Source organism: Stylophora pistillata, chromosome 2, assembly GCF_964205215.1.
Source record: "Stylophora pistillata chromosome 2, jaStyPist1.2, whole genome shotgun sequence".
NCBI lineage: Eukaryota > Metazoa > Cnidaria > Anthozoa > Scleractinia > Pocilloporidae > Stylophora > Stylophora pistillata.
The window spans coordinates 36162848-36186276 of NC_142520.1; the positions used below are offsets into that span (position 1 = coordinate 36162848).

The 23429-nt window shown below is 38.6% G+C and overlaps 2 protein-coding genes and 1 long non-coding RNA gene across 5 annotated transcripts; 1 reads left to right on the forward strand and 2 right to left on the reverse strand.

The window, feature by feature from the left end:
* Positions 1–1302: 1302 nt before the first annotated feature.
* LOC148739295 (uncharacterized) lies at positions 1303–5967 on the reverse strand. Of its 3 annotated transcripts, none has more exons than XR_015996866.1 (4): positions 5852–5967; positions 3512–3547; positions 1964–2012; positions 1303–1708 (listed from the first exon to the last, which is right to left on the reverse strand). It is a non-coding gene; the product is annotated as an uncharacterized LOC148739295 (long non-coding RNA). The 3 variants fall into 3 exon arrangements; XR_015996864.1 differs by having other exon boundaries at positions 1964–2073; positions 5852–5924; XR_015996865.1 differs by lacking the exon at positions 5852–5967 and adding an exon at positions 3617–4899.
* A 345-nt stretch (positions 5968–6312) lies between these two features.
* On the forward strand, positions 6313–7829 carry LOC111346922 (uncharacterized). Its single transcript, XM_022954178.2, has one exon. It carries the CDS (start codon positions 6313–6315, stop codon positions 7618–7620), a length of 1308 nt encoding a protein of 435 aa, XP_022809913.1. The 3' UTR covers positions 7621–7829.
* An 8004-nt stretch (positions 7830–15833) lies between these two features.
* On the reverse strand, positions 15834–23315 carry LOC111346192 (14-3-3-like protein 2). The gene is made up of 5 exons (XM_022953499.2): positions 22910–23315; positions 22621–22768; positions 20557–20720; positions 17494–17589; positions 15834–16376 (listed from the first exon to the last, which is right to left on the reverse strand). The coding sequence occupies exons 1-5, from the start codon at positions 23213–23215 to the stop codon at positions 16326–16328; spliced, it is 765 nt and encodes a 254-aa protein (XP_022809234.1). The 5' UTR covers positions 23216–23315; the 3' UTR covers positions 15834–16325.
* Positions 23316–23429: the final 114 nt, after the last annotated feature.

Here is a 23429-nt window from a genome sequence, read left to right on the forward strand (position 1 = left end):
AAAAGGCGGTTTTTTTATGCAATTATCGCTGATTTCAAGGTCATGCAGCATAAAAGGATAGTTGTGCATCCCTGTCATCGCAACAAAATTTTACCTTCTCCGGCAACCTCAAACATGATTCGCATTTGTGCTCGTCGAAACTGTGGTATAAAAGTGATGGGCATCTAGGTAAAATTGTTTCAAGACAATTTTTCTCTCTTCAGATGGCCGGGGATAAATTTTCTTGGGCAGTTCTAGCAGCTGTGGTGAAAAATTGAAGTTACTTGCAGAGGTGACAAGTTCTCTTGATTGCATTTCTGAACAATGAAAGCGAGAAAGGGCAAGTGAAGTACCTCTTCTTCGCCCTTCCACAACCAAGATCTCAAAAGTAATTCTCCTTACCATCTACCATAGAAATATTATGATGTTAGTTCGAAGAATGTAACGTTGGATCAACTAACAATCTCTAATTGATATTTTTCTTCATTCTCGTCACCGGTCTACTTAGTAACCGCCCCCCCGGTTAGCTCAATTGGATAAAGCGCCGGATTGTGTTGTTGCTACCTTTCTATAATCAAGAAATAAATAGATATTCTAGTCTTCTCGGATAAGGACGAATAAACCGTAGGCCCCGTTTCCTGCAGGGTTAGGGGTAGGAGACGTTAATTCCTCACGCACGAGATTACTGTGTTGTGAATGTCCCCCCCTGGGGTGGGATGGGTGGGAATTGGCCCTGAAAAGCCCCCATGGGGAGTGGTCAACTAACATATGTATGTATGTATGTATGAATGTATGTATGTATGAATGTATGTATGTATGTATGTATGTATACTGTACTGATATTGTAAGAAGAAATTTCGTCTTTGTCACAAATGGGAGTTAAAAGGGTAAAAGAAGAACTCATACTATCACATTAGTGTCAGAAAAAATGGTAACTATTAATTTTCAGTTGAATCAATTGTCTACCGTTAAGTTAGACCTCGCGCAATCATGTATGCAACGGATTCGAAGGTTTAAAATGTTCATGAAAAAAATTACGCGCGTCTGATTGGCTGAAAACGAGTGCATTTTTATGTAACAAAAGTGCAAAGTTGTAACGCGAGTGCAAATATCAAATAACTCGAGCTTGCTGTCAAAATATCATCTGTCTGGAGTTTCTTTGATGCTCTTTTCATATAAAATTTTAATACGTAATAACATGATTACTCGTGTGATTTGGTGAAACTTTTTCAAAGACAGCAAGACTGCTGGTGAGATTGTTTTTGTCCTTGAAAAATTTACAAGCGCTCATTACACACCAAATTGTGCACGAAATCATGCATGTTCATGCCAATACAAATTTATTCGCTGATTGCAACATTTCATTAGTTTCCAGCAACCAGAAACAGTTACGGCGATGGTTGTGCCAATTCTTGCCAGTAGAGTCGAGCTGAGAAACATTCCACAAAATCTTTTTAAATAAAGGCAACTTAATCACAACAGAACACCACCTTATTATGACCTACGGGTTTCATTTAGTTTTCTTCATTCGTTTGTCTTTTTGTTCTCTACTGTTTTGTCTTCTACACCAAGCAATGGCCGTAGGGTAGTTTTATAGATAATCAAAGCAATCCAAGATCACTCCTGCAGACTACTCTGACACTCCATTGAGGGACACAGATGTAAGAGGGTAACCATTTTCAAAGCTTTGATATTCCCACCTTTTCCCCTTTTTGTACGAGAGATGGCCCTGGGAACAAGGATAGAAAATCGCTACAATAAGGTAAGCGGAAGTGATGACGTCAAAACAAGAACAGTTATGTTTCTATGAAGCTAAGTGTTGGAAAAGGTGAACAGAAACGGATAAAAGCAGACAACACCAGACAAAATTCGGATCAGACTTATTTCCCGCGTCTCTCTTATTGTTTAATTTCTCGAGAGCTTTATCTAGTAGCCACGTAGTTGTGTCTTCGACCCACTCTTTCTGGTCTGCATCCAAACATACCTGATTACAATCTTGTTCCCAGGATTTCTCTTCTTCCTGTATCCTAGCTCTTGGAGGGTGGAAAAAAAAAAGAGACACCCTCGTAACGAGGTTGTATGTTGTAAATAGCGCTATATAAGAAATAAATTATTATTAGTATTAGTATTAGTATTGTTATTATTATTATTATTATTATTATTATTATGTACCGCGAAAGTATACAATATGAAAAGGGAACTTCGTTCTATTTGTTTTTTAAATTATCATCATTTAGGTTTTTTTGCTATTGTCTTCTTATGATCTCCTAACGCTCGATATTGTTTGAATGTAAAGAAAGAAAAGAAACCGTATCGATCACATCCATCCGCGCGCTAAGAGTCCGTTCCTCAGTTCTTCACCTGCTACATAGGAGATGGAGAATGAGTTATGCTAGGTAAGTATGACCGAGTAGCTCTGGGAACGAGAATGAACTGCATTCTTATGTAATCAAAATTGTCTCTTACTTATTGACCACTTTCAAAAATGGCTGCCGGATTAATATTCTTTTGTTTAAATTGAAATTAGCCTTTCTGGCCTCGCTTGAGATAATGTATTCTTTTGAATTTTGTACTAGAGAACGAGGCCAGAAAGGCTAACTTAAATTTAAACAAAAGAATATTAATCCGGCAGCCATTTATGAAAGTGGTCTATGTAACTGACAGATATCAGTTAATAACTTCCGATGGTTTTTACTAGCAAGAAATAAGCGTCGACGTAAAGAAACAATACATTTTTAATTTTACAAAAAAGCCGCATGAAACAAACAAATAATTAAAAGCAACAGTGAAAACAAGTCAAATGAATGAAGGGGGTAAGTTTCTGGAGAAACTGCGATGCTACGTCGGTGAGGGTAACAAGGTGATTTGGTAATATCAACTAAGTTGAAATTGTTAATTGGCCACCGTAAAGAGTTAAAAAAGCTTTTATATAATTAAGCGTTTAAAGAGTTAAAAGAGCTTTAAGGGGTTAAAAGCTTTTTAACTCTCTATCAATTTCAACTTAGTTGATATTACCTGAGTTATCTTTGCTAAAGTGTCCCGGAAGCCCGACTTGTTTACTCCGAAGGGAGCTAAGCATGCATCAGCTAAGGAAGGATATATGCAAACTTTATGTTGCGGAGTAAAGATATAGCAATAGCAATTAATTTCGGCGTAGAAATATTGATATGGTTCTAGAAATGCATTCTGATGATCGAGTCTCAGACTGAACTGAGATACGATACCTTATTTAGCTTAATCCCTTTCCCCATATCGACCCCTTCGTTTCAGGCCTTTTTACCGCGTAGTTATTGACAATGATCTTTGTAGCCAAAAACCGCATAGCCTCCTACGCAGACTTTCTTTGGGCTCGTCAAGCAATCTTCGACGAGCCCAAAGAACGTCTGCGTAGGAGGCTAAAGGCCGCACGAGTAAAAGGAATTTTTATTATTGACTTGGCGGGAACTGATGCGAGAAAAAGAAATGAAAAACGCATTTACAGACATCTATAGACAGATACAAATATGTGGCAACACCGTATATTATTATTTACCTTTCATTTAGAAGTCTTTCTTTCAACCTCATCAATCTAAAGTATAATTTAATAACACACCATTAAAAGCGAAATTTTTGAAATACAAAATGTAAAATAGACTACCTTTTATCTTTGCATTTCGAAAATCACACACGTCAAAACGAACGCCAGGAAGCCAAACGTTAACCCTGAAAAAATTGGTTTCACAAAAAATTTGATAGCTGTTGTTAATGTTGTTTTGATTGGCTTCAGGCGAAATATTTTTTTTTATTATTTGCAAAAGTATCTTTTACGAAACGAGAAGAAAGTAACATAACATAAGGCAAATGGACACAGCAAACAAACAGGAAAGACTGATGTCAAATTTCATTTATTTAGGAAATCAATAGCAGAGATAAGCACAGGTTACGGAAAGTCCGACAAAAAAAAAAAATTTTCTAAGATGAAAACACCGATAATGATGCGAATGATTTTGGGGAAAAGTAGTCAGCGTTTGGCAGAAGTATATAACTAGGTATGCTTAAAAAAGAAGTGAGATATTTTGAACGACCTTACTTGGAGAAGCCAAGTTTTCCAAGCAATTATGTGCTATCTAGAGTCATTAAATGCAAGCAGTTACGAAATTAAGCCTGTTTTAAGCGCGATGCGATCAGAGTAAGATCATGGAGATTTGTCATGTTAATGTAATGAAAGAAAGGAACTGAATTTGCAAGAAATCACGAACATTCAAGATACGGACGAGTCGATGAAATTATGAATTGTCGGTAGTATATCTCCATTCTAGAACTTTCGAAATAACACCTTGGGTCTAAGGAGATGCCGACATTATTCAAAACAACTGATAGTACGCGATAAAACTGCGCGTATCTTAGATATGAAGCCGGAAAACATTTCACTTGAGCTGTTAAATGCGTGAATTATGACAATCGCATTGTCTTTGACGAGTTCTCCTAGCCTAGCTGTTTATTATCGGATCCTTATTTTTTTTCCGGATTTTAAGACTCGGTTTTCAGAAGAAAACATCTGCCAAAATTCTACTACTATTAGTTTTTGGAAAAGTCTCGATTGTTTTCTTTATCTGCCACTGACAGGGAAACATTAAGGAGCTAAACTTGATGAACAAGAAAGACATCAGCGTTTTGAATACCGAATTGGGTTGATGCATTTGTGTCTCCAGATACATTAAATCGTCGTATTCGTTCATTTCCAGTGGACTGATCTCCGCTTTTTGCCCACAATTTATCCCTTAACTTTGGCTTTTATCGGATAGGACTGGAGGTGTTAAAGTACAAAAAGCAAGTAATTTCGGGATAAGAAAAACACTGCCGCTTGCAAAGTCGTCTCATTGTCTTTGGCTGTCAGAGAAGCCAATGAGAGCCAGAGAAATTCTCTTGCACCTGTAAATTGGCAGGCGACCTCAATGAGCTCGTGCTAATCGTTAAAAAAGATAATACCGTATGGAAGATTTATGCAAAGACGACGCTGACAATGGTATAAGTGGGTTCTCATCCCACTACAGTGTGTACAAAACCAGCTTGAATTATCAATAGCGACTTCTACTGCATAATGTAGCGGAAACTTTAAATTTTTAATTTCCTCCATCATTATATTTTTCTTGCTTCGCTGATCTCTCTTTACCCACATCTGAAGCAAGATGCATATCGATATTAGAAATTTACGGTAGGTGCTGTATTCAGAAAGTTTCATGGCAATTAGATTATTAATTTTAAATGTAAGTGCTGTGGGTATCGAATATTAAAAGAAAACCTTTTGAAGAGCGGACCATCGAAATAAATGGTTTTCCCATTTATGAATATTCATTATACTAATATCATTTCGTCTTTCTTTTATCAACAACGACAACAGAAGGTGCTCTGATAGGCTTTCCAGTTTGCACTGAACATTATTAATGACACTCTTTCGAAGGGCCGAGGTGAAAATAGACCATTAACATCAAGAAAGAAGTCAGAGAACAGCGCAGCGAAAACTGAATGGAATGGTTACAGCTTCTGTGACTTGGTCTGTATTAATTCTTACTGTTTTCCATTCGTCTCTGATAATTTTGTTTCCTTCTTTGTTTTGATATGGTAATGAAAGTCGAAATACTGTTTTTAAAACAACCGATGCAGGCTGATGGCCTTCGACGTCGAAGTGATTCGAAACAGTTTTTCGCTAATTCGCGGCATTGTCCCATAAGTGAATAATGAGCGAAGAAATGTAGTTTACAGCCAGGTTTTGCGATTATGAAGCGAAATGTTTAAATTTGACTTTGAAAAAAACCAACAAAAAAAGACAGGCATCAAAATTTATTCTTTTAAGGTAGGATACGTAGGAGACGTATAAAAGAACTTTACAAACCTTCGAAGATAAAGGTTGTTCTTGTTCTTTTCAGGCAAAAACGAAAATATCAGTCGCTAAGCTGTTCATTTTCACCAAAACGTTTCTGCAAAGCAAGCTAAGAGGGAGAACGCAAGAACTTAACGCTTTATGAAGGAAAAGGAAACACAGATGGTAAAACAAACCTTCACAATTAGATCTACAGATGTTTAGGAGAAGATTATGACTTGGATGGCGCTGTTGTCACTCATCGAGAGAGAAAGAACACCTGTCCTCTGAAACCTTCATCGACCGCTGTCGACCTAAAAACGCTTCAAAACCTCTGAGCTTGGACATAGCAACGAATCTAAACAAATTTTTTCAACAAGCGAAGATCTAAGCAATTACGAGAGGCAATAAGCTTTATATTTAGAATAGCAGAAATGGCGTACGCGAGTGGGTACGAGAGATTGAAGTATTGACTTTTAGAGTTCGTGAAAACCATGTCGACGCAACACAACAACCTCCAACACGATCCGTTGGTTTATGTCTGCGGCGAAGCGAACTTAAACACACCTGGAGGTCCTTCGCTTAGGGACATAGTCATCAGAAATTTAGTAACTACTTGGGCAATACGAACACATCCTGTTACGGACTTTCTTGATCCGAGACAAGAGAACTTAGCTGAGCTGTTTCAAATAATTCCTCGCGCGAGTGTTTTCGTATTCATATTCAGTAAAAAATCTCTGGAAGACAGCTATTTTCTGAATCAGTACGGCCTTGCCAAATCGTACAAAATTCCCGTGGTGGGGATGCGATTGACGAATTATTTTATACGAAACTCTTTACCCGAGCAATATTACCGAACGGAAATCGTCGATAACGACGGCGAGTCAACAATTGACAACAAGCGAACGGCTGAAAAGACATCGTCGTCCCTCGCCGAACATCTGATCGCTGATTTTAAACATTCCATGGTCTACGGGCCGGATTTTCACAAATCTTGTATCGAAAGGCTCGTTCATAAAGTAACCAGAGCATGTTCACAACGCGAGAACGAAAAAGCATTTCTGCAGCGGTCGAACGAGAATGGCGGCTCCACTCTGAATAAACAGCGCCAAGATAAAGCGAACTCACCAACAAAGTGCCCGAAATGCGGATTTATTTTCACAAATGTTTCTCCACCGCCAAAACTTCAGCGAGCATCGAGCACAGGTTCTCTGCTTCGTCGTAGCGACACGTACGATCATTTGCCGTTTAGTTCTTCAAATGCGAAAACAACAGTGCCCAGGAACAGGACACCACTCCAGCCCACCACCATCCAAATTCCAATTCCACACGTTATCAAACAGCCTAAAAAAGTAGACACTCTCCGTTATGGTAATTGGACAACTAAACCGGATAACAGCAAAGTGCCACCGCAAATGGAACCAAAAATCCAGCCGAGGGCCAGCTCGGTATCATCTTCGGAAAGCGCTCGGGAGGAAACGAGGTCATCGCCACCGCCTCTGAAACCAGCTGGAATCCCTAAAGTTTTTCGACGCCAGTCCCGAGTTTCAAATGGTAGCTGGACCGAGAAACTCCGGAATAAACTTCGCCGCCAGTCGAGCTTGCCCGTCATACCGACGACCTATCTCGTAACTACTCCAGATGGGTTCGAAAAGCAGATTTCCCTCGTAAGGTATCCACCCGAGAAACAAGAGTCTTCGTCGCCTCGTGGAAGCGACGGCGCTTCGGGGTTTTCCGAAGATGAGGACCAGGAGACCATACACATATCACGTGTTCCTAGCCCAGACGCACCGAGTGGGTAATATTGAACACAAGGGGTGTCTCTTTGGGAAAAGATATTAATGTTTGCGAGTGAGCCTTGACCATGGTAAAGCCAAGCATTTCAACTGTAAAAATTCGTTTTGAGAGTAATTTCCTCTGTAATATTTTAAGCGGTTTTACGCAAGCAGTGGTGCTCAGTGATTATCTGAAAGAGGCTTAATTTGATTCAATAAATATACTTCCACGATGAGTGTTCGGCCCTCTTGACACAGTTAAAAAAAATATCAATGTTTTGATGAAAGGTCCAGCTAAACTGAAGATGGTTTAAATCGCAGTTTTGTTTTAAAAACAACAGCTAAAACTTTCAGATTGTCAGACTTAATCGTATGAAGCACAGCCTACGAGTTTACTTTAAGCTAGAGAAAAGTATCAAATCAACTTGAGAGATGGCACTTTCCGATTGAGTGTCGTACAAACAAAGCCACAGTTACTCTAAAATGGCCAATTAGGGCGAAGGAAACGAACCGCTGACAGCGCGGGAAAAAAACGCGGGTGGCCAAATTGCGTTGGCTGATAGTTTGTAATCTGATTGGTAGAGAAAGTGGCGTCAGTTTTTAATGGAATTATCAGAATTTTTAGATACTGAAAATCTTTAACATTTGAGAAAAATTATTTTCAGTTTCTTATCGATAATCACGTTAACAATCTTGTACATATTAATGACGTGTATTAAGCGTAAGTGGACCTTATCGCGAGTCTACGGGAAATGATTCCACAACTTCTCTTGCCTATTTCGATTGGCTGACGCTGAGACTTATTGCTTCTCACGGATTTTGAAAATATCGAAACCGGGCTTTTAAAATTGTACATCAAAGAGCAAACTTTTCAATTTCTATTTCACATAATCTTAAATCACGTTAAGAACTTTCATGATTTGTTTTCACTCGACGTTCCATAGGCCTAAAAACCTTAAGAGTGACCAGTATCTCATTTCTCCTAATAGAAACACTGTTGAAGCATTTCTCAACACCATGAGAATAAAGGAAATGACCACCAGTCTAAGAAGCTTTGATTGTTCAACGAATTCTCCTAGTGCCAAAGAAAATGTATGGAGAACAGTACATGCATGTAGAATATGCATTACTTTAGTGAGGCGCGAACAAGATATTTTCTTAGTGCGAATCAATGAAACACCAGCTACATCGGTTGTGGTTAGGTTTAGTCCTGACGGAAATAAATAAATCCTGAGGTTCCCTTCAATAAGGTCACAGAAGTTCGTCATAAACCAGGCGCGTAGCATGGTCATTTTTTTCAAGTACGCACAAGTATATATGATCTAGAAACCTAAGTAAACTGAGAGAAAAATACTGCGTTCTTTATTTCTTTTTTGAAATAGTTGTGTGAATACAAGCAAAGAACAAAGCGTCTTGCCCTTAATTTGAGCAAACTTGGCGCAAACACAACATTGTTTTCAAATTTTTCTGGTCACTTCAAGTACGCACGTGCGTATATGCGTAGAGGACGCTAAGCGCCTGTAAACGCCGAAACAATTCCGAGCAGCTCACACGTTACTTTTGTTTTCGGGAGTGCGGGAAACGAGTGAGACGCCCGCGCGTTGCGCGTCTCGCACGAAGTTTTTCACATATTAACATTTTAGTTGTAATCTATTTCAAGTTTCTACTAATAAATTTACTAATGCTTTGTTTCGGATCGCTTCGAATCGCTTCCACGTTATTTGAGTAATTTCTGGATTTTGCACGAGCAAGGTATTTTGGACTTCAATCGTAAATACAAATCACGCAAGATAGAACAAATTGTTGTTGTTCTTTTTTTCGAATTTATATATCGGCCATTTATAGGCGTGGCTGCTAATTCTTTAGCCCCCTTGGGATCCTCTCCACAAATTGTGTGGGTGCATAACTCTTGATGCGCCGATCAATTCGAAGCTTCACCCCGGGCAACCCACAGACATTCGATTGGCGCCCGTGCCCGGAAGGGTGGAGAATTTGAACCTTGGATATATAGGGTATTTGAACCGGAAATGTCAAGTCTTTCAAGCGTACTACAGAATTGAAAGGTAACGAGCCCGCTTTCGAGTGCAAATGGCTAAGAAAGACAATCTTCACATCGAAGAATGATGCTTGCAAGGAAAAACCATAGCAGCAGCACCAAAAACTAACAGGTGACTTTGCATAATTGAATGGGGCATTTCAACCCAATTTTAGCCGCCATGAGTGAGGAGAAGGGGGGGAGGGGGTCACGAATTTGAACTAACCAATCTTCAAAATTTAAATTCCGGGGGGTAATGTTGAAGCCTCAAATTGATCAACTCATCATTCAATGACTTCATACGGCAGTAGACTATGAGAAGTCCCTTTCTGGCGAAGTCTGGTACACGAATCAATAAAAATCTAGTGACATTAAAGAGATGCTGGCGCATCGCACGAATATCTGAGAATGAGCTACGGGAAAAGTAGGGATCACAGACTAAGCCAGGGAACTGTGAAATGTTCAGCAGGCAACCGTGGACGATACTCCTACTCTTGTACGTTGGATCAGCGATGATCTGATCGGCCCAAAATAACGAATATGAAATATAAATATAGAGGCAAGACCGATACAACGTAGATAAGTAAATTTTAAGACGGAGCACTATATTTCGGCTGGCCAAACCAGCCTTCTTCAGGTGCAGTGGGAATTAACAGAGAATTGGGGTGATGCTTCATAGATAGCTGTATGATGTAACAGCGGAAATACGTAAAACTAATTTGATTGACAATGAGATAACAATAAAAATAGAAATAGTGACCAGGGAGTCGATTTCTGCGCTGCACTCTCAACACTAAAACATGATTGGCTGTACAGCTGGAAATCGGCTGTCAATAGACGGCAATGCATGTCTTATTACGGTTGATGAGCTGCAAAAATTTTTGTTGCAGTTTCCGACATTGCGCTCGCTGGTGATGTTGCTAACCAGCTTCGGTAAAGTAATTCCCCATTTCAAAAACGAGTGGGGGAGTGGGTCGAGCTCGCCGCGAAAGTTTGTCTGGGATCGTTACTCGGGACACAAATCTATAGAAAACAAAGATTTGCGTCCTGAGTAACGATCCCAGACAACCTTGCGCAGCGAACTCGACCCACTCCCCCACTCGTTTTTGAAATGGGGAATTGTCCCAATCCTTTTCACCTCAACATTAGCATTTTATATTCTCCACGCTGTTCTTATTACAGTTCCTATGTTATTGTTGAGGAGAATTTGATCAAAAATCAGAAGTTTCTTCGTCCAGTGATCATTTAATTCATTCTCATGACCTTTATACTTAATTCAAAGGTAATACCATATGGAGAAATTAGAAGTCAGTCACAGCCTTAGACACTGTCAACTCTTTCAACCTCAGAAGTGATCGTCATGTAACTTCTCCCTGTATTATTCAAACATTATCCACTAAACAAGTAACAAGAATACTCAAACTTATCAGGTAGAAGTTGTTGGTTGACCTAACACCAAATTCTTTCAAGGGAATGTATAGCAGTCAGGGATTGAAACGACCTTTTCAACTTACTAGCCAAGTGGCTGGTGACATCTTAAATGTTACAACAATTTCAGTTTGTTTACTTGTTAAACTGGCTAGTGGAAATAAAAAACTAATAGCCAAAACTGAATTTCTACTTGTCTGTGGCTAGTGGGCTACTGTTCTTGTCAAGTCCCAGTAGTAGAGGGGAGAGTTAAGCATCAAATCTTAAGAAAGGCCGTCTGTAAAAATCGAGCAGAGGTGTTGAAAACAAAAAATTGAAATTTTTTCAAACTTTGCCGGAACATAGCTATGAATGGCCTTAGTTACGGAAAAATATCAAAAATACCGAAAAAAATTATTTTGGGAGAACGGTGGCATTTTGTGTTTTGGGGGTTCGTAGCCGTGTTTTCCCGGTGAAATATTACACCTCAAGATAACGGCCAAGAAAATTTTATTTCGCCAGCAATTCGGAAACCACATAACAATTCTAAAACAAGAGATGTTTTTCAAAGGTTCTGAAGTTTTTTTTTCCAAGATTCCTTAAAAAACGATTTTTTACGAATTTTCTTATTCGGGTAAATTTTCACCCATCAAAGCATAGCTAAACTTTGGCCACTAAAATCGGCCATTGTTACATGGCTCCATAAACTGAGACAAAAACCATTGTCAAGGACAAGGTTTCTTCTTTTAGAAACTGCAATAAAATTTTTGGGCTGCTTAAACTACGAAGTTTTAGAGCGATTAAAATAAGCGTATTTGAGCTCAAGAAGCGCGTTATGTGACCAACATGACTTGTACGTCACATTAAAAAAAAAACACTATCAATACACTCGAATTCCCTCTTATATCATACAAAACCTTCGAAACAGGTCTACTTCATGTTCAATATACGTATAGTTTTCTCCTGAAGCCAAAATGTTAAGGCAATCTGGGCAATTTTCAATAGTCTAGGTATATGCAAATTAGATACAATGAAAATATATGAAGTTCATATATTTTGTACTGCGGTATTAGATACATATGATGCACGATCCTCGCAGTAGATAGCGCTATTTAAGCAATAGCGAAAATCAGACCTGAAAAAAAAAAAAAAATCAGGCCTGCTCCCAGTTGGCTTGTTAGCTCACTTGGTAGAGCGCTGCACTAGTATCGCAGAGGTCAGTGGTTCGAATCCCGTACAGGCCTGATTTTTTTCAGGTCTTATTTTCGCTATTGCTTAAATAGCGCTATCTACTGCGAGGATCGTGCATCATATGTACCTAATACCGCAGTACAAAATATATGAACTTCATATATTTTCATTGTATCTCATTTATCACTTTCACGGGTTTATTACGAATCAACTTAACGGCCTGCTCCCAGTTGGCTTGTTAGCTCAATTGGTAAAGCGCTGCACTAGTATCGCAGAGGTCAGTGGTTCGAATCCCGTACAGGCCTGATTTTTTTCAGGTCTGATTTTCGCTGTTGCTTAAATAGCGCTATCTACTGCGAGGATCGTGCATCATATGTATATGCAAATTGTTGGTTCATGTTGTCACAACGGCCATATTCGCAACTAATACCAACCCAACAATAACAAAAACTTTTTCAGAAGGAATTGCCCAGACTATAATTACACAGAATGTTACCTTAAGAAGTGGTTTCAGGTATATTTGAAGTCGGGGAAAGCCATAGAGACGACTCGAGTTATTCGTTGCAACTTGACTCAAGCCGGCATCTTTTATAAATAGCTGAATAGCTCAAATCAAATTACAGCTACATAACTTTTTTTAGGAAATCACGGTGGCGGTCAGGATGGAATTCTGATGAAAACTCATGTGACCCCACTGGAACAAGTGTAGATGTTAAAGTATAAAGCTTCTGAGACTGTTGCAGAGTCATGCCTCGATCACCTTTCCGTGAAGACTTCCCATGTGGAGCCCAATCCGATGGACAGGAGCAGTTTTTTTTTTTTTTTTTTTTAATTATTGCATAGCCATCTAGTCCCGAAGTCGTCTCTATGATCGAGGCTTTATATTTCATGACAACATATAAGGCTGACTGGCATCCTGTTGTCTTGGATTCAAGCGTTTACGTGGATTCAAGAAATAGATCTTAAAGCAAAGATAATTATCCAGGGCATTGAACCGTGTCACGATATGACCTCATCGATCTTAGTGCAAAATATGAAAGCAGGACAAAGAGGGATACAGTATTTGCCTTTGCTAAACATTCTTGTCATTTTTGATAATGAGATATTTACTTGCTCTGGCGAGAAGAAGAATAAACTACACACACTTTACACACACTTTATTTTTCTTTTCCTTACAAAATAATTTAGATTATGTTGACCCGCAGATAGCAAATTTGCTATTCGAGGCGGGTCAATCATCAACAAACATTATTTACAATATATAAAGAAAATTAAAAACTAAATAATTAGATATTGTTAAGTTATAAAAAGAAGCATAGCTGGCAAATACATCAATAGTTGTTCAATAAAGTATAGAAGCAAATACATTCGTACTGAAAGCAATCGGATCAATTTGTTTTAATTATGCAGTCCTTAAGTTTAGAGGAGATCTTTTCAACATCAAGATAAGAATCTTCATTATCTAGTATCTGACTTTGCAGATGAGCATCGTGGCATTTATATCATGTAAGATGACTTTGTATGTCTCTTTTGCACTGAGGAATGACTATGCATTTAGTTTCTCAATTAGTCTTGCAGGAACTCCAAGAACCACCAACGAGCTCGGAGTAGCTGCATGTCACCATTAGCAATTTCAAACAATAATAAGCAAGAAAGAGGGAGGCGAAGATAAACATTCTCACGCTCACGGGCTTCCTGAATGTAACGCAATTACATACCATCGATCGCACTGCAGTGGCGAGAAATGGTAGCATAGATAAGTTTTGAAAACGTTGGAGCGGGCTAAAGTGCATACTCTTGGCATTGAAACCACTTCTAAAGGTAACATTCTGTGTAATTATAGCCTGGGCAACTCCTTCTGACGTTAACAAAGTTTTTGTTATCGTTGGGTTGGTATTAGTTGTGAATATGGCTGTTGTGACAACATTTACCGCCTCCCGGTTAGTTCAATGGATGGAGCGCTGGACTGATGTGCGGGAGGTCGAGGGTTCGAGCCCCGGGCGGACCAACACTCAAGGTTTTTAAAATAATTGAGGAGAATATGCTGCCTTTTTATAACATCAAGAAATGGTTTAGGTATTCTAGTCTTCTCGGATAGGGACGAATAAATAGAGGTCCCGTCTCCCGCAGGGTTAGGGAGAGGACACGTCCCACGCACGAGATTACTGTGCGATGGATGTCCTCCCCTGGGGTGGGATGGGTGGGTTGTTGTTTTGCGTTTCATACATGAGCCTCTGGCTCGGGCAATATGGGTAACCATGCCCCACGTAAACACATTAAACTTTGATTACTATAAACCAACAATTTGCATATAGTAGACTATCGGAAATTGCCCAGATTGCCTTGACTTTTTGGCTTCAGGAGAAAACTCTTTATATTGAACATGAAGGAGACCTTTTTCGAAGGTTTTGTATGATATAAGAGGGAATTAGAGTGTTTAGATAATGTTTTTCTTAATGCCGGACGTGCGAGTCACGTTGGTCACATAACGCGCTTCTTAAGCCCAAATACGCTTATATAAATCGCTCTAAAAATTCGTAATTTAAGTAGCCCAAAAATTTTATTGCAGTTTCTAAAAGAAAAAATTAAACCTTGTTCTTGACAATGGTTATTGTCTCAGTTTATGGAGCCATGTAACAAGGGCCGATTTTAGTCGCCAAAGTTTAGCTATGTTTTGCTGGGTGAAATTTTACCTGAATTAGAAAATTCGTTAAAAAAATCGTTTTTTTTATGGATCCTGTAAAAAATACTTCAGAACCTTTGAAAAACATCTCTTGTTTTAGAATTATGTGGTGTCCGAATTGCTGGCGAAATAAAATTTTCTAGGCCGTTATCTTGAGGAGCACTATTTAACCGGGAAAAACACGGTTAAGAACCCCCAAAACACAAAATGCCACCGTTCTCCCAAAATAATTTTTTTCGGCATTTTTGATATTTTTCTGTAACCAAGGCCATTCATAGCTGTGTTCTGGCAAAGTTTGAAAAATTTCAATTTTTTTATTTTCAACACCTCTGCTCGATTTTTACAGACGACCATTCTTAAGAGTGACCCTTTACACCCTAACATCAGTGTGCATATTCTCCATACTGCTCTTTATACATTTGCTAAGGTGCTGCAAGGAGAATTTACTTATCAATCAAGAGCTTCTGTAGGTGTTGATCATTTCCACTATTCTCAAGACCCTAATGTTTGAGTCAGGGTTGCTAATGTAAGCAGAAATTGGATGCTAGTCACTCACTCGCTCTCAAACTGCCTCCTGGTTGGCCCAATTGGTAGAGTGCCAGACTGTTGTGCGGGAGGTCGAGGGTTCAAGACCTGGCCGGACCAACACTCGGGGTATTAAAATAACTGAGGAGAATGTGCTACCTTTCTATAATATCAAGAAATGGATAGATATTCTAGTCTTCACGCATAAGGACGAATAAACTGTAGGTCCCGTCTCCTGCAGGGTTAGGGGTAGGAGACGTTAATTCCCCACGCACGAGATTACTGTGTGGTGAATTTTATCACAGTTGATAAACTGTGATAAAACCGTTATTATTATTCTACAGGGTTAAAAGGTGAAGGACTATTATTGTGATTAAATTCAAGAGATGCAAAACAAAATTGGCATAACTTACATTTAATGGTTAACAAATTGGTTATATTGAATGGAAAATTACACTTTGCTTCAGAACTTTTGGCTGGATACTGTCACCATCATAACATAACAAATCAAACAAAATTATCCCATTCCATCAGCTCTGTACGCTCCATAACAAACCCCGGCAAAGAAGATTCATTAGTGTACCAAAAGCAATCTATGAAATTGCAGACTTATACCCTAAAAAAAAGTATAGGATCTTATTTATCAAGAAGCTACCATTTCATGCCCAGTTTTGGTACAAAACTCGAGGCTTATCTACAGTAGAATGACACAGCAGATGGGTGTGATCACGGGGAAACATTTTTTTAAATTCTCATCAATGATTCAGATTTGTTTTGGGCAAAGGAAATAAGAGTGGGCAGCACCTGTATCACACAAATGGAAGTTCAGATTAATATGAAAGGGACACAGTTTCAAAGGGAAGAAACTGGCTGCATGCTGAGGCAACAGCTTCACTGCTTTTCATCATTTTCATCTTCATCATCATTGTTTGAAGTCCACAGCTGTGAGAAATGAAATGAAGACCGGATTGTAATAGGATACAAACAATATTCACTAAGCCTGAGACAAATAATTTTTGTAAATGAGTGTAAATGATGAGGTGCCTTCAAATTCTGTTGTACATTCATTTTGTTGTCGAAACCATTCTGTATATAAACAAAGCTCTGCGCACATTGTTTTCAATACTTGTACTGAGATAAGCAGCTACTTCCCACTAGAATTTCACAGGTTTATTCAATTTACTGCAATCAATAAAACCTTCATACCTTACTTTTGAAAAGGGTGTTACACCAAACTTTGTAGCATCTCTTGTGCTCTTTTGGAATCAAATCTTCTACTATTGTGTTTATAACTTCCTCCATAACATTGCCAAAGTGCAAGGCGCCATTTATGAAATTCAGTACCTCTGCTAAAGTCACCTCTTGCAAGGTGATTATACTAAGATATGACATAATCCTTGACCAATCAGAGCAGGAGAATCTCTGTAATCACCTAAGCAATTATCCTAACCCTGTTTTGAACTAGGTTTACCTTCACTAGATTTGCAATTCATGACTACCTATTCACTAATCATGAGATTTCTTTACATTTCACCGGACTACAATTTAGGATTGCAGTATAATGAGTGTTAAAGTAAAAATGATCATTTCTTCACAGTTTCTTCCAAAAGGCAGTTCTTATCATTTTCCATTCTCCGACATCCACTCTCTTCTACACTGGACTTGACCCTTTCACTCCCACAAATGACCAAGACAGAATTTCTCCTTACAATATCAATACAATATCAAGCAGACAAATGATGAAAGTAAAGCAAAATATCTAATAGAAGAAGTTTAGCTCATCCAATACCAAATTATCATCGCAAGAAGTGCATGGCAGAAGTAGAAGTATAATTACTAATGAGATCGTGAGAGTGAAAGGTTCAATCCTCAGGCACTGGAAATGTTTAAGCTGGAGAGTGAACCACTCTGTTGACCCTTTACACCATAACATCAGTAAAGATGCTCTCAGTGCCGTTCTCTATACATTTCCTATGGTATCTATAGGAAATAGAGAACAGTAAAGAGAATATGCAGACTAAAAAAAAAAAATAAATAAATAAACCAAATGTACACTTACAGTTAAGTTGTCACGCAATAGTTGCATTATAAGAGTGCTGTCTTTATAGGAATCCTCTTTTAGACTGTCAAGCTCAGCAATTGAATCATCAAATGCCTAATATAAACAAATAAATTATAAAAAAAATTATTAACAAATTTATTATAAAAAAAATTCATTCTTAGCTTTGCTTTCCCTTAAATGTATCTTATAATTAGGGGTCATCCACTAGATTAGCCTTTGCTATTTGGATGATCCTAACTCGCTACCTACTTTATTGCTAGATCTTTTTCTCTTTTTTCCTTTGCTGAACTGTGTTTAGTTGCTATGTAAATTTAACCTATATAACTTGTAAAATCAAGCTGAGTTTAAATAAATAATCATCATAACCCAAATCATAATGATGTTCAGAGAAGTGCAATCCATGGTTTATACTCCTTCAAGAAACTATCTTAGTTTTTTAATTCTTAGAATTTTCTTTGTTATCATTAGCATAGATGCTGACCAATAAGCTGCACTGGCAGAGGAGCTGCATCTTGAGTTTTGGAAAAAAAAAAAACCAACAGTTTTCAAAGGAAATCAAAAGATGTCACAAGTGGAGTGTTGAGAGTGTTACTCTACATTTTTTTGGTTCATCCAATGTACACAAATCTAAACTTGTCAACATTATTGGAAACAGAAAATTGACTTCTGTTTGATCCTACTCTGGTATTGTTGAGCCAGCATTTTTTTCATTCCTGTCAGATTCTCAATGGAATTTTACAAAGAACAGGAAACCTTGAGTTCATTCATTGGGTTGTTCACAGCTGGGCACTGGACACAAGAGGCATATTTCTGCTGAAATGACTGTAAACTGCTTCGCAGCGGAATGAAGTCAAGTGACATTTAGCTAATTGGCTACCAGTTAAACCACTTAAATCCGGGTTCGAGTCCCAGCTGGGACATTGTGTTGTGTTCTTAGGGCAAGACACTTTACTCTCACAGTGGCCTCTCTACACCCAGGTATATAAATGGGTACTGGCAATTTAATGCTGGGGGTAACCCTGCGATGGACTGGCATCCCATCCAGGGGGGAGTACAAATAGTCCTGGTCGCTTCATGCTACAGAAACCAGAGTTAACCCATTGACACTTACGTGTAACACGTGCCGACGAAAAGTAAAAAATTTGGAGAAACCAAGAAGGCAAACACAATGTGCAGTAAATTTTTAAAAATCAGCGTTTCCAAAAAACAAGCTCCAGTGAAAGAGGACTAATTAAAGAACTTATTTCCAGCGAAAAAAGCGATAGGTGCATATTACGTTTTAACTCAAAAATCAAGATGAAAGATAAAAATCGCTAAATAATTGCGCATGTGTGAAACTGGGCATGTGGATCATATTTCAAAAGGGAATATGCAAATTTGTCCATGAGTGAAGAGATCTCAAGTTCCATGGAATCTATCAATAGGAAGCAAGACTAAAATGGCCAAGAAATATTTCGGGACGTCAGATTTATTCAAAACAGTTTTTGATTTGCTGTTACAAGCGAAAAACGTACAAATTTCTTACGTGTACAAAGCCCACGCGGTAAAATTCATCAAGCTTAGATCATTGTCTACTTGCCTTCATGGACAGAAATTGCGCAGCCTTATGTTGAAAATTCTGAAAAAACTTTGATTTGAGGCAAAATCTTCTATTAAACTATACTTTTTGAACACATTTTTACTCGAACATAATATTTACTGGGCCATCGAATCGTCAAATTGTCGCCAGGTCTTGCTTGGAGTCCAAAAGTTTGGTTTTCACTTTACGTCCATAATTCGCATCACCTTAGAGAAATGTAGTGTCATTGACTTGAGAGCTTATTCTGTCACCTTTAAGACCTGGATATCCATTCTTTTCCAAGCAGCGTATTCTATAGCATTGTTACTTTACATTCTGAATTCCACAAGGTCTAACTCGATTGCAAATGAACGAAAAATCCAACCTGAAAATTTTGAGGGTCGGCCGTGTGGACGCCATATTTTCAAATTTGATCATTTAGTGAAGACGCCTAGAATAATGCCCCTCTAGTACCCCCTAAACTCAACAAAATATATGCACAAACAACAGATTCTGATTGGTTTATTGATCTCCAAACTATAGAGGAAGTTTGGGGACAAAACTCTACTTAGTAGGGGAGGTAGGGGGAAAGCGTTCTCGCGCGAGGCGATCGCGAGGTTAGGGCAGTTACTGGCGGTTCAGGTGTCAATGTTTTAAGCACCCGCCTAATGGGCCACTAGGCTTGTAAACAGACTTTACCTTAACCACTCAAAGGGTCTCTTAACAAAAACAGTTTCATGCCACTTGACAGTAAGAACCACCAAACTTTCAAAAGTGACAGGGCTCGACACTAAATGTAGCCCACTAGCCACAGACTAGTAGAAATTCAGTTTTGGCTAGTGGTTTTCAATTTCCACTAGCCAGTCTGGCTAGTAAACAAATTGAAATTGACCGAACTAGTTTAAAAGTTAGTGTCGATCCCTGAGTGATGATCTCTGTGTGCCCTGGTAAATTTCTTTAAGGTTCTAGCTAGTTTTCTGATATACACTGACAAATTTCAAGTTAAAGTTGGTTGAAAGTGTTTTTGCTTCTCCATTCAAAAGACCCAGGTTACCTAAAATAATAACCCACTCAACTAATTTTACCATTTAAATTGGCTATTTTATGTGACATGGTGCAAAATCAATTAAAAGTTATCACTACCTGATTCACAATTTGCCTTAAAGTTTACCCTCTCTGTCCAATATTCAGTTTTTTGACAATCCCTAGGCCACAGACATTGTGCACCAATCAATTTCAAGCTTCAAGCCCTCCCCCTCAACAACCTAAGGGCATTTGCCCCTTGCCTGTGAATGGGGGGGGGGGGGGGGGGAGGATGGTGGAAATTTTGAAGCTTGCCTGGCTGGGGTGGACCTTCAGCACTATCCACTGTTTTAGTATACGCTAAAAATACTATTATCATGTAATTTCCGAATTGTAGGTAGTTTATTGTAAGTTAAGTCCTGTAATCCCAAGTAGCTTATCACAACTGTTGAACCCTGTAGTTCTGATTGTATACCAACCTTTTTAGCCAATTTACAAGCTTGGTCTGGTGCATTCTTAATTTCATAGTAAAATACAGAGAAGTTAAGTGCCAATCCAAGCCTGATAGGATGAGTTGAAGGTAGCTTTATCTCACTTAGTTCAAGTGCTTTCTGGTATGACTCTTCCGACTGTTTAATTATTTCTGAAAGTAAAAACAGAAAATTGTTGATTATTTTACAACTGGAAGACATCACAAATTTCACTCAAACGTTTCAATAATTAAGTACTTAGATACTCCTAGATCCCTGAAAAGGAAAGGGCCTTTTTAACTCTCCCACTTAGATTGTAAACCTCCTCTCAGGACCCGAAATTAATGCTCACGAACTTGCAAAATGCAAGTGATTTAGATAATCTGCAAGTAAGAAAAATATCCACTAGCAAATGTTGGAAAGTGAGAATTGTCCATGTCTCCTAAACATTTGGAGAAAGCTGTTTGAAAGCAGGAAGGAATGTAAGGATGATATCTGGGGCAAATAAAACAGCAGATGCTGATCTTTTTGTTCACCACTAGCCAGTGTTATTACACTGAGGCTCTGTTTCACACCTGCGCATTAGCCTGTTGTTGTTGCTCCTCGTGGTTTTGGAGTTATCGTTTTCATTACATGTGTAAAAAATAACTTCTTTCTTCAAGAGTAACAGTGCCAGTGCCTGTGAATTGCTAGTGGAAAATATCTTACCAGCCAAGCTGCAAGTGGACTAAAAAGTTAACTTCAAGCCCTGTCTCTACACTCTGGTAAAGGATGTTCAATTTTCCAAGCTGCAATTGTTTTGGCCACCAAGATGAGTGGAAAGAAATTTTAGCAATTAATTTTGCAAGGAAAGTTGCCAATTTAGAGACAAACATTCAGTGGTCACAGAGAAAGCTGTGGCATTTTTTAATGCTATAAGCATATAGTTTAAATATTATATTGTACAAGATAACGTTCTTGACTTTTTTTTTTCCTGGAAAGTAGGTAGGATAAGCTATGGTAGTTGCATTGATTGTTGCCATTTTGCAAAAAATTTCAACAACTTTTTCCCACCAATTTACCACCAGTTGCTCTGAACTCAGTAAATAGAGACCCTAAGCAAACCATGAAGGTGACTAGGACACCTAAGTACCTGGGCAGAACAATAGCTAAGGACATGAGTTTTAAACCTTTGCAGATTTCTTAGCTTTCCTCGGCAAAACAACAACATGAAATCCCCAAAAATTGCATGGTCTGAGAACATAAACCCCGACTACAAATTACTTAAGTTTCCATGTGAACATCAATGCAGCTCCCAAGTTTTACTAAAGTGTAACTAAAAGCAGAAATTCATTTTTAAATCAACATCTTCCTTGGCACTGCTGTGCTGACTGGTTAAGGGACCTAAAGAATTATGCAGGCTGAGATGTCAACTCCCTAAAAGCACAATATCAAGAGAAAGCACGTTTGTACACCTGGTGCAATAGAAAGATCTTCTCCTCTTGACCAAGGGATCTTGGGATCCATTCCTAGTGGCAGCATGTTTTCACATTTCCCTTTTTCTTCAAAAGCACGTTTTTATCTCTATTTCACCCAGAGCCTAACGAATTACTATGCAGTAAACAGTACTTAATGCAGAAGCATTTGTTGTTCCTTTTCCAGGTTTTGAAAAGGTTGAAGGTTTTTTTCATTCTAGAGTACAATCAAGTAAAATCAAAATGTTTCTCCAAGTGATTATCAAATTTCATGTTGCTAAGCTCACCAATTAATCATAATAAATGAATTACTACTGATTTAATGGTTAATATCACCAATTGATTTCTACTGATTGGTAACTCACCAAGTAGGGATACAACTCTTCCAGCAAATCAAGATTAAACGATCTAAGCCTTTGTGTAAAGAGTTCTGAATCGTTACAGATAGATGGTTTCTGTAAAAAACCTAACAAAGTAGAAAGCTGACCTTACATCGAACTGGAATGCGAACAACTTGTACGTCAGAGTTGGCGAGTTAAAAACATCAATTTCTTTAGCAATTAAGTTTGAAAGTAAGATTGATCATGGTCGTACGAGAGTCAATGAGCCAAATACTAACCCTCCTTATCAGATGAACTTTGTTGAGCAACTTCTGCTTTGTACCTCAAGTAGTCCCCTTTCATCTTCAGATAGAAAATCTGGCCTTCATAATGCTGGTCGATTTCAGGATCATCCTTGTCTTTTATGAGGAACTGTTCCAAAAGATTCTGTGGAAAGAGATTTTGGAATAAACTAAAACGCGAGTGAAAAGCTAAGAACTTTGACCCATAAAAATTGGCACCAAGAAATTACAACAACTTCCGTAAAGGTAGGAGTACTTTTAGACGCCGAAGGAAGGGTAGACTCACCAGAACATCTTCGCAGATTGTTCTTAATTCCTCCTCGATTTTCTTCCTATATTCATCCAAGACCGACTTCTTGTCCTCAGTTCCTTCATATTTCTCCTCTAAAGCTGACATAACTCTCCAAGAAGCACGCCTCGCTCCGACCACATTCTTGTAAGCGACAGAAAGTAGATTTCTCTCTTCACTTGTAAGATCTACTTTGTCACCTTTTTTACTTTCTGTTGCCTCCTTCATGAACTTTGCCATGTCATCGTATCTTTCCATTTGCTCCGCGAGCTTTGCTCTTTCTACTCTTTCGTCTGTCGCCATCGTAATTAGAGCCACAATCCGACTAAAATATGCCGGGTTTTGCCCACCTTGTAGCTAACTTACCAATATGGCTGGACGCGTAAGAGAGTGTAATGAGCGGGCGTGCTTCAACCTAGCGTATGCGGGGGGTCTTGGCATTGCCGTGGAAACTCATGACGTTTACTCATAAATTATAACTTCTATGCATAAATTATTGAAGCGGGTTTTTTATTTT

What these genes read in the sequence shown, in the direction of transcription:
- LOC111346922 (XM_022954178.2), top strand. Translation starts at nt 6,313, where the DNA reads ATGTCGACGCAACACAACAACCTCCAACACGATCCGTTGGTTTATGTC.
- LOC111346192 (XM_022953499.2), bottom strand. Translation starts at nt 23,215, where the DNA reads ATGGCGACAGACGAAAGAGTAGAAAGAGCAAAGCTCGCGGAGCAAATG. An exon ending in AAGTTCATCTGATAAGGAGG is followed by an intron (nt 20,721 to 22,620) that starts GTTAGTATTTGG and finishes TTTTACTTTCAG; the next exon opens with AAATAATTAAACAGTCGGAA. An exon ending in TATTGCGTGACAACTTAACT is followed by an intron (nt 16,377 to 17,493) that starts GTAAGTGTACAT and finishes CATTTCTCACAG; the next exon opens with CTGTGGACTTCAAACAATGA.